Here is a 16,180-nt window from a genome sequence, read left to right on the forward strand (position 1 = left end):
AGACAGATGGAGTGACTTTAGTCTCCACATGCTCAGTCCCCTTCCTAGTTACAGATCTGTGTGAGTTTTCTATTTTCATGAAAAATATGGGTTGTATGTTTCAAGAAACTATCTATTTCTTTTATTATCCAGTTTTTTGACATCTGATTGTACATAGTATTCTCTTAAAAACACTTTCATTTTTATTTCTGTCACATCAATCATAATTTCCACTCTCTTATTTCTGATTTTATTTGAGCCTTATGTCTTGTTTTTTTTTTCATAGCTACTCTAGCTAAGGGTCAATTTTATTAATCTTTTCTGAAAACCAATTCTTGTTTTTGTGAGTTTTTCTATTGCATTTCTTTTGTCTCTAATCTTTGTTAGTTACTTCCTTTTGCCAGTCGTTAATTCAGCTGTTTCTTCTTTCTGGATTTCATTGCATTGTAAAGTTAGGGTGTTGATTCGAGATCTTTCTTCCCTCTTAGTACTGTTAGGGTGGCATCCCATCAATGTAGGTATGTTGTGTTTTTCTTTTCATTTGTCTCCATATGTTCTATAAATTTTATTATGATTTTTCCTTTGATCCATTGGTTTATTACAAGTGAGTAGTTTATTTTCCACATAGTAGAATCATGCAGGATTTGTTCTTCTGTGACTGGCTTATTTCACTTACCATAATGTCTTCAAGGTTCATCCACATTGTTGTACACTGCGGAATTCCTTTCTTTTTTAAGGGATAGTATTCCATTTTATGTATATACCACATTTTTTAATCCATTCATTTGTGATGGAAATTTAGGTTGTTTCCACATCTTGAATTTTGTGAAAAATGCTGCAGTGGACATGGGAGTGGTAATATTTCTTCAAGGTTCTACTTTCCATTATTGTGGGTAAATCCTCAGAAGTTGGATTGTTGGATCCTATGGTAGTTCTATTTTTAATTTTTTGAAGAACCTCGGTACTGTTTTCCATAATAGCTGCACCATTTTGCATTTCTACCAATAGTGGGCACTATTCGCAACATTCGTCTTTCTTTCCTTTTTTTTCCTTTTTGATAATAGCTATCCTAACAGTTGTGAGGTGATATTTCATAGGGTTTTTGTTTGAATTTTCCTGATGAATAGTGACATTGAACATTTTTTCCTATAGCTGTTATTTTCCATCTGCATATCTTCTTTGGTAAGATATCTGCTCAGATATTTTGTCAGTTTTAAAATTCAATTTCTGTTTCTTATTTCTTTTACAAGTTCTTCATATATTCTACATAAGTCTTTTATCACATATGTGATTTGTAGACATTTTTCTCAATCTATAGCCCATTTCATTCTTTTAAGAATGTATTTCCTACAGCTAAGTATTTTAATTTAAATGAAGTCCAACTTATTATTTTTTTTCTTACATGGATTTTACTTTTGCAGTCATATCTAAAAACTCGTATCAACATCAAATGCATGGAGGTTTTCTCCTGTATGTTATTCTAGAAGTTTTATAGTTTTTCATATTACATTTAAGTCTGTGACCTGTTTTTAATTAATGCATGTGCAAAGTATGAGGTCTGAATTGAGTTTCATCTTTTTGCATGTGGACGTCCAATTTTTCTGTCACTATCAATTGAATTGCTTTTATGTCTTTTTAAAAAGTTAGTTGATTATATTTGTGTGAATCTATTTATGGGCTCCCTTTTCTGTTCCATTTGTCCTTGTGTCCATTTTGTTTTGCCAATATCATGCTGTCTTGTTTATGGTAGCTTTACAAAGAAAATATTGAAATTGTTTAACGCGATTCTTCCAACTTGGTTCTTCCTTCTCAGAATTCTGAAGACTATGCTAGGTCCCTTGCTATAGGCACACCTCATTTTCATGTGCTTTACTTTACTGCCGTTTACAGATATTGTGTTTTTACAAATTTAAGGTTGTGGAAACACTGTGTAGAGAAAGCCTATTTGTGCCGTTTTTCCAATAGCATGTGCTCATTTTGTCTTTGTGCCAGCAATTTTTAGCAATGAAGTATTTTTTAAATTAGGGTCTATACATTTTTATACATCATGCTATTGCACACTTAATAGACTATAATATAGCACAAACATAATTTTCATATGCACTGGGAAACCAAAAAATTTGTACGACTCCCTTTATTGTGGTAAAACTGAACCCATTAATATCTCAGAAATATGTGTGTGTTTGTTCGTTTTGTGTTTTTAAACTCCCATATGACCCTTGATGAGCACATGAAACTATAATACTTACATCTTCAGTTCTAAGTAATTTTGAAGTGATATTTCTTCATTACTGCTTCCTCTTTGTTATCTTTATATTTGCTACTTAAATTCTTATCACCTGATGTTGAAAATCCTGGAAATAGCTTCTCTGTTTCTGATTTATTCCTACAGATCTCGCACTTTTAAAATCACTTTACATTTAATTCACAGAAACTTTCTTAGTTTTGATGTTCAACCTCACTAATTCATCATTAAGACATATCCAATATCCTTATTCAAGATAATGGTTTACTTAAAAATCAACAATTAAGTTTTCATTTATATGATCTATAATTGGTTTATTTCCATAATTTTCTTTTCTTCCTTCAATAAAAACTGTCTGATCTTCTTCACATCCTAGCAGTGTAATATAGTTATAAACCACATTGTTTGTCTGTCAGTTAGATGTGTTGACGCATATTCCTTGGGATTATACTAACACCCACTCTAACTTTTCTAAGGATATTATTAATAAAACATACTTATATTAAGGTCCTGTTTTATTCACACAACTTACAATTTTTATCAGGAGTAATCTCTTTCATTTTGAATTTATTATCTTTCCTTCTTAGCACAGACAAACCTCAGAAGTTAAATCACTTTTTTAAAAGAAACTGTGTGCTTGCTGTTGCAGCTGAGATTCGGTCAGACATGCTGCTGCCGCTGCTTTGCATCTGGGAGAACGCATGGGGCATGCTGTTGTGGCTTCCATTGGTCTTAGGGGAATGTAGGGCAAGGTTTGCCTGGGGCGTGGGTTACTAGCAGAGTCTTCTGAGTCGATGTGCTCCTGGTACTTCCTAGCATTTGCAGTCATAAGCAGCACTGGCCCCATTCCCTTCCACCGAGTTCACAGACTCTGTTCCAGCTTAAAACCAGAGATGCCTCTTGAAATTGGTCTGTCTGGATTTGTGGACTTAATTATTCCCCCTGTCAGATTTCATAGAGTCACCTGTTTCTGGAAACCACCACGCTGGCATGATGAGCGTTGCTACTACTCAGTCCTGGGTATGTTAGAACTCTTGTCCCAGGTCCTGGAGCTGTGGTATTCCTCGCGGCCTTCTTGTCTGCTTTCAGTCTGTTAGGTCTTTTTTCCTCTGTTTTATATGTTGAGAGTTGCTAAATGGCCCTAAATCAATCTCTCTCTCTCTCTCTCTCTTTTTCTGTCTCTGTCTTTCTCTCTCTGTATGTGTGTGTATGTATATGTGCGTGTGTGTGTGTGTGTGTTATTGGCTCTTTGTGTTTGGTGTGGAATGTAAGCTTATAGACATGAATATCTTAACTAAAAAATGCATATGTTTTTCTAAATAGAAGCAATTAATATAGTATTCATAATGCTAAAATTATATTTTTTCAAAATATACTCTTTTATTTTTATTTTAAGTCATCCTATCTATTAAATGGACCATGGGGCTCTTGAATTTATTAAGATACGAAATTCTTACTATTTAGAATAATACATTCTAAAGAATATGTTTATTTTTTAATGGACTGAGTCTTTTATTAACGTGAGTGAAAAATACTGTTTTACTTTTTAATTTTCTGATTTACTATATCATCTTTATTGATTTGCTTTGTTTTAGGTGATTTATATCATTAAAATTGATGGAAAACCATGTACTCTGCATCTCAGAAAACAGTAAGATATGATTTTTCCTTTTAAGGAAAAAGCATGCCTTTCAGTTTAGATTTTACAGTTTTAAAGTTTTGTGTATTATTTAAATTCAGGGATAAAATATAATGTAGACTTGCTTTACCAATCCACTTTTCAATTTAGGATCCATTAGGCCTTAAATATTAATCTTAGATCTGTGAGTTTCTTACATTTTAATTTTCCACCTTGGTGTTTTAAGATTAAGAAATAAGCTATATATTTGTAAATCTTCAAATGAGTATAAGCCTTTGAACTGAAGAACTGCAAGTATGTCTGATGTGAAATGAAACAGTTATACATCAAGTGATTATTAGTGAGAAATTCAACTATTGACATAATTTTTATGATGTGTTAGTTATATATGTGTTTATTTTTAACAACTTTATTGAATATACTTTATAGATAAAATTCCCTGAAATGTGCTATAAAATTATTTTAATAACTTTATACAGTGTTGCAACCACCAGCTATAAATCAGTTTTAGAACATTCTTTCCCCACTAGGAGCCCTCATGTCATTTCATAGTTAATCTCTGTTCCCACCCGCTGGGAAACAGTCAATCTACCTGATTTTCATGTTCTCAACACTTCATAAAAATAAAATCAAACAGCCTCTTCTCTGACTGCATCTTTGAACATACATAACGACTACCCCTTGTCTACTCCCATCTTTGTAGTCGAAAAAAGCTGGAGAAAATTATTCTCTCTTAATTCATTACTACTGCCCTATTTAATGAAGGCTTACCAACCTCATGTTGGCCTTTCATGCCTCTACAACTCCACTAAAAAGTGTTTTTTCATAAGCCCCCCAATGGTCCTCTTGTTTTTGAATGCTGTTTTTTTTTTTTTTTTTTAGTCTTCATTTTCTTAACCAATTGGAAGCACTTGGCAAAAGTGATCAGTGTCTTCTCCATAAAATACTTTCTTTATTTAGCTTTTAGGATGTCATCAACTCCTGGTCCTGGTTTGACTCCTACCATTGTGATTACTCCATGTCTCTCTCTCTCTCTCTCTCTCTCTCTCGTGCAGATTCCTCTTTATTTCTTCAGTATTAAGAGTAATCCATGGTGCTGTTGTTGAATCTTTTAATCACCTGGTTATTTCATTCAGTCTTGTGGCTTTAAACACCACTGGTGTGTTGGCTACTCCCAGATTTGTATCTCTACCTTATTCCTCTCCAATATATGCCATATTCCTTTCTCCACCTACTTGAGAACCAAGTGGTTACTGGAATTCTTATAGGGAACGTGTCCAAAATGAATCTCTGATCTTCTCCCCCAATTTTTCTTTGTCACAATCATCTCAGTAATTGGCAACTCTATCACTTTTCCAGAAAAAATAAAAATAAAAACCCTTGGAGTCATACTTAACATCTTTCTTTTGTTTTTTCCCATATTCAGTGGGTTATGAAATCCCATATATTCTCCCTGCAAAATCTGTCCAGAATTTGACCACCACCACGGCTACTATCCTAGGTTAAACCACCATCCTGTCTGGCCTGAATGAGCATAATAACCTTCCTACTGGTCTCGCTACTTCTGCTTATTTGCTTTGCAGACTACGCTCAGCACAGCATTCAGTCGACTGTGTGAAAACATTGATCTGATACTGTCTTTGTCTGCTCAGACCTTCCAATGGCTTCACATCTCATTGGCACCATCTCCTACTATTTCTTTTCATCACTCCACACTCCCCTCCAGTCTAATTTCCCCCTAAGCATGGTTCTGCCTCAAAGTTCTTGCATTTTGTATTAACTTTGTCTGGAATAACATTCTGTGAAAATCCATCTGTTCAGAGAACCTTTCTATGCCATCCAATCTAAGTGCTGTAAACACTTCCCCAGGCCTTATTTATTACCATCTAACATGTGGTAGTAGCTCCCCCTGACTGTCACGAAGACCAGGGAGTTTGTCTTTTGTTAAATGCCGAGTCTTGGCACCTAGAAGAGGATCTGTTGGATAGTAGACACTCAGTAAAGATTTGTCAAATGACATCATGTACAGAGGAGTCCCCAGGTCTGTTCCAACGTTAAGAAAGCCTTAACTTCCTGATTCACCCATTCCATGAATTTCAGCTGTTATCCCACACTAAAATTATTCTCATTAAATCATGTTATTATATGAATTCCATATACTTAACATTTATTTTATTATATTAATGTATATATTCGTATTAAAATTATGACTCAAACATTTTTTAATTTTTTTGGTTTTTTAGCTCATTCTTATCTCAGAACTTTTTAGTTTATACATATGATGAAACCGGATCTTTGCATTCTGAGTCTTCATATTTTACGGTAAAGTCAGATGTCTTAGACATTTATTATCATATATTTCTTTGTTGAAATGGACATATCATTACCATTAAGATGTGTTTGTTCCATGTTGACAGTTTACTAAAAATGTTTTATCCTATATAACTCTGATATGTTATATGATTGATTAGAACATAGAAATGACATGGGCTAAAGATGAAACCCAGTTACAGGAGAATATTCATGGGCACCCAGGTGGTACAAAGTAAAGACAGGTGTCAAAAACCTTTTCTCTTGAAAATTTGCATTAATGATTCTGTATGATTCATTATATTATTATTGTTAAATTTTTTAATGTTTTCAGTCTTGTGAAATGGTTGACAATACTTTTTTGTTCATAAAGAATTTATATATTTGCCTTTCCATACTGTTTTTCAGATGCCTTGCCATTATCAAGGATATGTTGTAGAATCTCCACATTCATCTGTGACACTCAGTATATGTTCGGGTCTCAGGTAGTAGCATCTTATAGGATATTTCTATTTGAAGAACTTAGGATATACTTAAAATGAAACTTAGTGGTTTGGCAAACACAAATCTGGGAAGGTTTATGGGACATCCAAATCTGAAAATTTCCTTTATAGTGGCCTTATTTTATTTATATCAATATTACTACCTGGATCTAAGTGCCCATTCAAATCAAATCAATCTAGGACCCTGAGTGGACACGGGGTCTATTCCAGGAGACTGTGCAGAAAGTGGTGGTGTTGTGGAAGGAAACATTGGAACATCCCCTAAGTGTGATTATTGCATTCTCTATCAGTTATCTCACATAATTGTGAAAATGGTATTAATTAGTTATTTCAATATAATAGGCACATATAGTGTGCCGTCAACTTAGTACCAGACATAAATAAACTAATTAAGAAGATCCCTTAGGGGTAAAGAACATGGATAAGAGAGGGGTAAGATGGTGGATGAGAAAAACCACCAGCCAGAGTGTCTCTGCAAGAAAGACAGATTCAGAAGAAAGTGAAAAAAAAATAAATAAATAAACAGGCAGACAAACATAGGTCAGATGAGGGCTGGAATGAAGGGTGCCTGAAACTACAGGAAACTCCACGGGAAGAAGTTGTGGAGGAGAACTGGAAGGAGAAAGGCCCCGGAGACTCTTGGAGACCAGTGACAAGGAGTACAGTGGCATCATCATAGCTCACTGCAACCTCAAATTCCTGGGCTCAAGCGATCCTCCTGCCTTAGCCTCCCCAGTAGCTTGGATTACCGGTGCCACCATGACCCACTCCCTCTTGCTCAGGCTGCTCTCGAACTCCTGAGCTCAAGCAGTCCTCCCACCTCAGCCTCCTAGAATGCTAGGATTACAGTGGCAGGTCAAGCAATTATAGAAGCACAGACATCCAGGCTGGTAGGCAGCAGCTGCAATCTGCCTGCTCCTTCAGCATCTACAGGAACAGAGCCTACACATGGCGTGTTACTTTCCAAATGAAAACTGAAAGGTGGGAAGCAGCAGCTGATCCACATGGAGAGGACTCAAGGAAAGAACTCTGGAAGTATGAAGAATCAAATGGAAAACACACCTCCAAAGAGGAACACCAGCTCTCTAGCAATGGACATTAACCAAATTCAGAACACTAAAATGACAGAAGAATAATTCCAAACATGTATTATAAGAAAAATCAATGATATGCAAGAAAAAATGGATAACCAACACAGAGAAACCACAAAAAAAATCCAGGACTTGGAAGAAAAATTCACTAAAGAAATTGAAATATTAAAGAAAAATCAAACTGAACTCCTGGAAATGAAGAATCTACTTGGGGAACTACAAAACACAGTGGAAAGCCTCAAGAACAGAGTAGATCAAACAGAAGAAAGAATCTCAGAGATTGAAGATAACACCTTCCAACTAAATAAGTCAGTCACAGAGATAGAGCAAATAAATAAGAGAAAGAGCAAAGCCTGCAAGAAATTTGGGATTATGTGAAGAAGGCTAACGTGAGAGTTATGGGCATTCCTGAGGGCGAAGAAGATAATACGCAAGGGTTGGGTAAGCTATTTGAAGATATAATAGAGGAAAATTTCCCAGGCCTTGCTAAAAATCTAGATATACAGGTACAAGAAGCCCAAAGGACCCCTGGGAAATTCATTGCAAATAGGAAGACACCATGTCATGCAGTCATCAGACTCACCAAAATATCCACTAAAGAGGCCCTTCTTCAAGCTGTAAGGAGAAAGAAACAAGTAACATATAAAGGAAAGCCCATCCGAGTAACGCCAGACTTCCCAACTGAAATCTTACAAACAAGAAGAGACTGGGGCCCCATTCTCACTCTCATGAAACAGAATAATGCCCAACCTAGAATCTTGTACCCAGCAAAACTAAGTTTTGTATATGAATGTTTATAGCAGCACAATTCACAATTGCAAAGATGTGGAAACAACCCAAATGCCCATCAATACATGAGTGGATTAATAAAATGTGGTATATGTATACCATGGAGTACTACTCAGCTACAAGAAACAATGGTGATATAACACCTCTTGTATTTTCCTGGATAGAGCTGGAACCCATTCTAGTAAGTGAAGTATCCCAAAAATGGAAAAACAAGCACTACATGTACTCACCATCAAATTGGTTTCACTGATCAACACCTAAGAACACATATAGGAATAACATTAATTGGGTGTTGGGCAGATGGAGGGGGAGGGATGAGTGTATACATTTCATAATGAGTGTGATGTGCACCATCTGGGGGATGGACACGCTTGAAGCTCTGACTCGATGGGGAAGGGGGAGCAAGGGCAATATATGTAACCTAAACTTTTGTACGCCCATAATATGCTGAAATAAAAAAAAATAAAAACAAACAAACAAAAAAACACAAGAATTAAAAAAAAAAGAACACAGATAAGTAATTTTTGTCATTGATGATGGGAGATTTATGATAAGTTCATAAGAAGAAGATTCATAAGAACACAGGAGGGAAAAAAAGGCTCTTTCTAACCTCCCTTTGGTTTTAGCTGCCTAATTTACAGAATTTATCATGCCAACTCAGAAAATTGTCATTCTTTGCATGTGGTTTTTATAGATATCAACCTCTTTAGCTATGCACTCTATATACTTGCTTTCCCTTATTCTAACCTCTGTAAAAACAGAGACTTTATTACTAGAATTCTGAAAAAAATATCTTGGTTGTTGGTAAATTTGTTCTTAATTAATGTATCTTGAATGAATGTGATTGCTACCTGTAAATTACAACGTACTCTTTACTACATTTTGCTGTTTAAAATGTGAGCAAATTTAAGGCAGATGTGGTAGCTGTTACTAATATACACTGAAAGAAAAAAAATAGGAAAAGAAGGTGGGAGTGGGCTTAAAGCATGTTATTTACTATGGTTTCTCATTTTTCATGCCACTTCAGATTATAGGATTTTTATAATTATTATCTGCTAAATTTTTAGGGGATTTCTTCAGCTTGAAAATATCAGCTATGGAATTGAACCACTGGAATCCTCAGCAAGATTTGAGCACATAATTTATCAAGTGAAAAATGACAACCTAAATGTATCAATGTTAGCAGAAAATTACACCAATATTTGGCAGAAAGACAAGCCTTATAAAGTTCATTTAAGCCCACAGGTAACTGTTATGATTCTAATGTTATGGCATACTAGGAAATTACCTCTGTAGATTTTTTTTTTTAATTATGAAAGGAATCTAGTTAGCTGTTGAGCAGGAATATTAACTTTTATATATTTTAGTATATCTTTAAATAAAACATCCAAATTCCATATAAAATATTTGAAAAATTATATATTTCATATTTATTGTTTTATGATATATTATTCAATGCTTATTTATTTTCTATGTTTTTTCAAACAACACACATATCATTGAAAAAGTTTAGAAATGCAGAAAGGTAACAGTCACTGTTATTTCCAGTACCCTGGTAAAGTTACTTTTAATATTTTGATATATACCTTTACATACTGCCTGAACATGTCTTTCTAAAGTTTATTACTCAACTCTCTTAATTTTCTGGTAGTCTGGATATAGAATTCTTGTTTGACAGTTTCCTTCTTTCAACGCTTTGAATATTTCAATCCATCACCATCTGGCCTTTATAGTTTCTGGTAAAAAGTCTGCTATTAATATTACTGAGAATTCCTCGTACATATTGAGTCATTTCTCTGTTGTTTCCTTCAAAATTCTTTCTTTGCCTTTTACAGATTGCTTATAATGTGTGTGTGAGTGGACCTCTATGTCTACCCTACTTGGAGTTTATAGCACTTTTTGAGTCTATAAATTGTGTTTTGAAGTCAACTTTGAAAAGATTTGGGTCATTAATTCTCTGAATATTTTTCCTGCCCCTTTGTCTCTCCCTCTCTTTCTGGTAGTCCTGTCACATATGTGTTGACATGCTTGAGAGTGTCCCATGGGTTTCTTAGGCTCTGAGCATTTTTCTCCCTTCTTTTTTCTTTCTCTTCCTCAGATGATATAATCCCGGTTGATCTATCATCAAATTCACTAATTCTTTCTTCTGCCTGCTCAAATCTGCCCTGTGCCTCTTTAATGAATATCTAACTTGCTGTCGTATGTTTTAATTCTAGAATTTCTATTTTTTGTCATTTTATCCCTCTATTGATATTTTGTCTTTTGTGAGATATCATTACTTTCTATTAGTTGTTTATACGTGGTGTCCTTTAACTCTTGTGGGGGGTGAGGGGATTCGTGTATACCTACATAATGAGTGCGATGCACACTGTCTGGGGAATGGACACGCTTGAAGCTCTGACTCGGGGGGTTGGGGGGGGCATGGGAAATATACATAACCTAAACTTTTGTACCCCTATAATATGCTGAAATAAAAAAAAGAAATTATTTAAAATAGCTAATTTAAAGTATTTTTCTATCAAGTTCAAAGTCTAGTCTTCATCCTAATGGTTTTATCCCTGTGCATGGGCCATACTCATCTGGTTCACTGGATGTCTCAATTTTTTTGAAAACTGAAACCGGATATTCCAAATAATATAATATAATGCTATAATTCTGGAAATCTAGTTCTACCTCCTCCTCCTGTTTTTTGTTGTTGTTGTTGTTGTTGTTGTTGTTCGTTGTTACTATTTGTTGTAGTTTTTGTTTGTTTGGTGACTTTTCTGAACTGGCTCTCTAAAACCCATTTTCTTTGTTTTTCTGTGTTTCCACTGAGGTCTGTCTGCTGTGACCTGGAGGATGAGGCTCTCTGTGCATGCTGGTGCACTCCGCCCCTCAGCCAGGTAGCTCACAACTCTGCCTTTCATTTCACTTCCTGCTTGCAGAGAGCCTCAAGGTCAGCTGGAGGTGGGAGTTGAGGATCTTTTCAGGCCTTTCCTAAGCATGCACAGTGCCCTGGGCGTGTGCTCATCCCTGTACATGCGTGTGGGTTTCTAGAGTCCCAGAAATTTGCCTTTACTTTTCATAGCCCACATAGACATCCCGTTCTCTGGGCTTTCGCTTTTAACCTTTGTGGTTAGTCCATTGTTTGCCCCACTGTTATTCACTGTTATTTACCACATGCAAAGCTAAAAACCATGGCTGTAATTATTTTTAACAAATATCTTTGGGAAAAAGATACTTCATACTAGGCGAGGTCTGACTTAAGTCAAACAGAAACAAGCTTGAGGCGTGTCTTCTAGGAAGCACCATATAGGTCAGATCACGACAATTCTCTGAGAACGACGACGTTTAGAAGATGCTCAGGCCACAGTCTGCTTTCTTCAGTTGTTTCCAGTCTACTAGTATTCACCACACATACAAGATAATAGTTTGCAACTCATGGGGAAAGGACCTAGAGCAAACTCAAATTCCACAAAGACTGCTATTTGTACCAAGATCTGTCATTTTTCTTGAATAAATGCTCCTCAGAATGATACAAGGCTTTTGGTTAATACCAGAGTCATGAAAAAGTTGATTCTAATAATTGTTGCCAATTCTCTCATTGGTTTTATATGGGACAGAATTTACAGAGGTCCTCACTCTGATTTTCACTGATGTCCATCTATTTCATGAATTTTACGTGGCATATATGTATAATCCTTTAATATAATATGGTTTCTCATTTCCCTTGATATCCTCCATTGACCTGTGGCACATTTAGAAGTGTACATATTTGGGCATTTTCTAGCTATCTTTTTGGTATTGATTTTTAACTGAATTTCATCATGTTTTGGTAATATATTTGACTTTGTTTCTTTCTACATTTTTCAGTTGCATTGTGTAGGGTCCTACAGATGTCTATGAGGTCAATTTGTTTTCTTTAAAACTTCTGTTTTGGATATATTTTTTGAAGGGAATTTGTAGTTTATGTCTGTTGTCACAGCGTCTTCCTTATAAGAGATTTTTAAGCTTTGTTCTTAAGTGATGCATTTTTAAGTGATCATTTTCATTAATAATTATATTAAAGCAATCCAAAATACGTTTAGCAGACTTTCACTATTTACTTTGACTGTCATTAATGTTTCCTAGAAGTTGGTGAGAAAATTGTGATAACAAATGTCTCTCAGAGGCGAGCAGAGAGAACCCCTTGCTCTTTCTTCAATCCTTTCCAATTTCAGAGTAACCAACACCTCCTTACTAATAACAAAATGCCAGGGTACTTGATAAAATATGAGTTTTAAATACACATGGATAGGAAAAGCCAACTCCTTTCTGTCTTGGGTCAATGGAAGTATTTGATGTTGAACTTATAAGTCTGATCTTGCATGTTGTGTGATCTTTTCCATGACGGCCTTTAACAAATTAATTAAAGTTGCTTTAAATTCCCTTTCCGATACTTCCACAACCTGTGCAATGTATCAGCCTGATTCTCATGATTGTTTATGTCTTCCAGACTGTGTTTGTTCTTGTCTCCTTGTGTTCCACTTCCTTTTTTGGTTGAAAGCCAGACGTTGCATATGGCAGTAACCACTAAATTATGAAGAATATGTTTTAGGTTTAGAGATAAGTTCATCTTTTCTTCTACTAAGTCGTTTGCTTGAAAGTTTGTGTTGGTCTGGTCAGAGACAGGCCTGTGTGAAGTTTGTTGTTGCTGCAGCTACTCAGTGTACCACAAGCTTCACATTTCTCTAGTGATGACTTGTGGTTATGGTGAGGGATAATTTGTCACAGGGATGCTTGTTTCCTTCTTGGCTTCCAGTTTCTGCACTTGGCTTTGTTTTGTGTCTTTGCAGACAAAATTTATCTCTTTCAGAACCCTCTTCTATCTCCACTGTTATTTCTTCTTGACACCTTTTAGCAATGGACACGGGGTTGGCATGAGGCAGAGAACAGGGGTGTTTTCTGATTTTCCACTGACGTTAGGCAGGTACTATGAATTGTGGTTTGGGATGTCCTCCTCACACATGTCCCCACCCTTCTCCTCCAGATGTAATGCAGGGCCCAGCAGGTATTTCTTCCCGGCTCTACCGAGGTAGAATTTTTTTCCTCCTTTCCCTTTCCCAGCTGTAAGGGATTTCTCCTGTGCCTTTACGCTAGAAGTCTCTTTGCCCTTTTCACCGAAGATTAAGCCTTTTGTATCATTAATGAGATAGAAGTGGGTTTATGCAGTTTATGGATTCACTACTATGCATTCGTCCATCGTTCACCCTGCTGTACCTGCAGAAGAAATGCTTTTTCTAGTTTTCCATATTGGTGATCTGAAACCAAAAACCAGAGCGGACTGCTTTCTTTTTCTTTTCTCCAGTAAATAGTTTTGGCAGCAGGGAGCTAAAAATTAAAATGTTTAATAAAAAATTGCTATTATAATTTGATTCCTCAAGAAATTTGAGGATGGCTGTGTACACATCTGAAAATATTTACTATCCACTGTAGAATTCAGCATCATCTACCTGACCATTTGAAAACCAGAAATCACAAATGTGCCAAGGGAGCATCTGTATCTATTTTACATTAAAAAATGTTTTTGTAAATGCTATACCTAAAGCTGATACTTGAATTTGTACAGTTGCAGGTTTCTTTATATATCACTCTTTCAGTCATGACTTTTTATGTATTATCAGACGTTGATTTTCTAACATTTTACTCATTATTCAAATTCAATCTTACATGTACAAAGACTGAAGCCATAGCTCTTAATTCATTCTGCCTATTAGCTGAAAAGGAAATTAACAGTTAAAGAATATCAATTTTATGTCAATGTTATTAGACACTTTAAATATAGAATTAATTTCAATAATAATTTAGATGTCTCATCTAATCCATAGAATCAAAATAACTCCAAACTTTTGAGCACTATGGATCTGGACAAGACAAAGTAGACACACTCTCCCTATTTCCCCCAGAAAGTCTACCTTAAAAATCCTAGACATTACATATGAGACAAACATAAAAACACTCTAAGTTGGACAGAAGAAAGCAGACAAGCTAGTGACCTCTACGCACAAGGAACAATATGGCAGTTAGTTCTCTGGGGGGTTTTTATTTGTTTGGTTGTTTTTTATTATTATTATTTTTTTTTTATTTTTGCCTCCTATGCACTGGTCTGAGCACAGATGCACCACACAATTTGAAAATGCCAATTAGTGGCAACAAAAAGTCCCAAGAAAAAGGTGTTCTTTATGGTGAAAGTTCTGGGAAAAGGACAGCATACAAAACAGAAACTTTTAAACAATAATCATCCTAGTCTCGTAAATACTGAAGGAAAAATGATGCCCCCTTAGTCACCCCTTTCAGCAAAGGCCAAGTGAGGAGCCTAGACTTGTAGTCTCAGAGGGATGTAAAGAGCTACCCACTGATCTGTGCCCAATAGTGCCATAGGAGGTAAAATGAAGAGCTGTCCTTTCATTCTGATTGACAGTGACAATACCCCTTCCCCTGATGTATCTGCGGAAGCCTGGGCTTCCACCTCCACCTCCACCTCCACCCTCCACCTCCACCTCCTGCAAGGGAGCTCTCCCACTTCCCGCTGGGGTATTGTCTCAGGAAGGTGAGTGGAAGCCTGGAATTTGGCTGCCTCCTGGTAATAACAAGCTCCACTCCCAAGAAGTGCCATAGGTGACCAGATCAGCAGAAGAAATAGGCACAAGCGCTTTCCAGACTTAGGCAGTATCAGCAGAGCCTTGGCGTGGCAATGGAGGCTGAGCTGGGAAACTGAACTTCCACCACCGCCTGGTAGTAATGAGCTTCACCAGTGCAGTGTTGTACTCCTGCCAAACAATGTTTAAATGTGACCCAGAGACTCATGACAGAATACTCAACATGTCCAGGATACAATTAAAAATGCTTGATACATCAAGAATCAGGAAAATCTCAACTTGAATAAAAGAAGACAATTAACATGTGCCAAAACTGAGATGACATAAATGTTGAAATATTTGACAAGTATTTAAGACAGTTATAAAATGTTTCAACATGTGTTGAAATGTTTCAAAATGGGTTAAATTATGAACACGCTTGAAATAATTGAAAAAAATAGAAAGCTTCAGCAAATAAAGATGTTTGAACCAAAAATTATAACATTGATGTGATTCTCAATGTGCATAAAGGGAATATTTAACAACTGTAATGTTTAAAACTGTATCATAAAGAGAGGGTAAAGGTTGTTTAAAGGCAAGAGAGTAACTTTTCTACATTTTACTCAAATTGGTAAATTGTCAATCCCAGTAGACTGTAATAAATTAGGTATAATACCCAGGGCCATCACTGGAAAAAATCCATGTAAAGACATATATTAAAAAATCCATTATGGATAAATGAATATTGACTCTCAAAAGTTTTCAAGTATAACACCATAGGAAAAAATAGACAAGTGTAAACGAGAGTGAAAAAAGAAAAAACAAATAATAACATGGCAGATTAGAGCCCTAACATATCAATAATTACATTAAATGCAACTAGTCTAAATATACCAATTACCAAGATATGATTGGCAAAGTGAATTTTAAAAAAGTGACTCAAGTACCATCTATAAGAAATTGTTCTCAATATAAGGAAGCACATAAGTTAAAAGAAAAAGATGTAAATATATGTGAGAGCTGTCTGG

The 16,180-nt window shown here is 35.7% G+C and overlaps 1 protein-coding gene across 1 annotated transcript in view; it reads left to right on the forward strand.

The window, feature by feature from the left end:
• LOC138393674 (disintegrin and metalloproteinase domain-containing protein 18-like) overlaps positions 1-16,180 on the forward strand; it is a 105,756-nt gene that overhangs the window by 24,025 nt on the left and 65,551 nt on the right. Inside the window, exons 5-8 of the mRNA XM_069485053.1 lie at positions 3,820-3,875; positions 6,107-6,185; positions 6,582-6,658; positions 9,624-9,801. Of these exons, the coding sequence (XP_069341154.1) occupies positions 3,820-3,875; positions 6,107-6,185; positions 6,582-6,658; positions 9,624-9,801 (390 nt within the window). The remainder of the gene's footprint in view (positions 1-3,819; positions 3,876-6,106; positions 6,186-6,581; positions 6,659-9,623; positions 9,802-16,180) is intronic.

Source organism: Eulemur rufifrons, chromosome 12 (genome assembly GCF_041146395.1).
Source record: "Eulemur rufifrons isolate Redbay chromosome 12, OSU_ERuf_1, whole genome shotgun sequence".
NCBI lineage: Eukaryota > Metazoa > Chordata > Mammalia > Primates > Lemuridae > Eulemur > Eulemur rufifrons.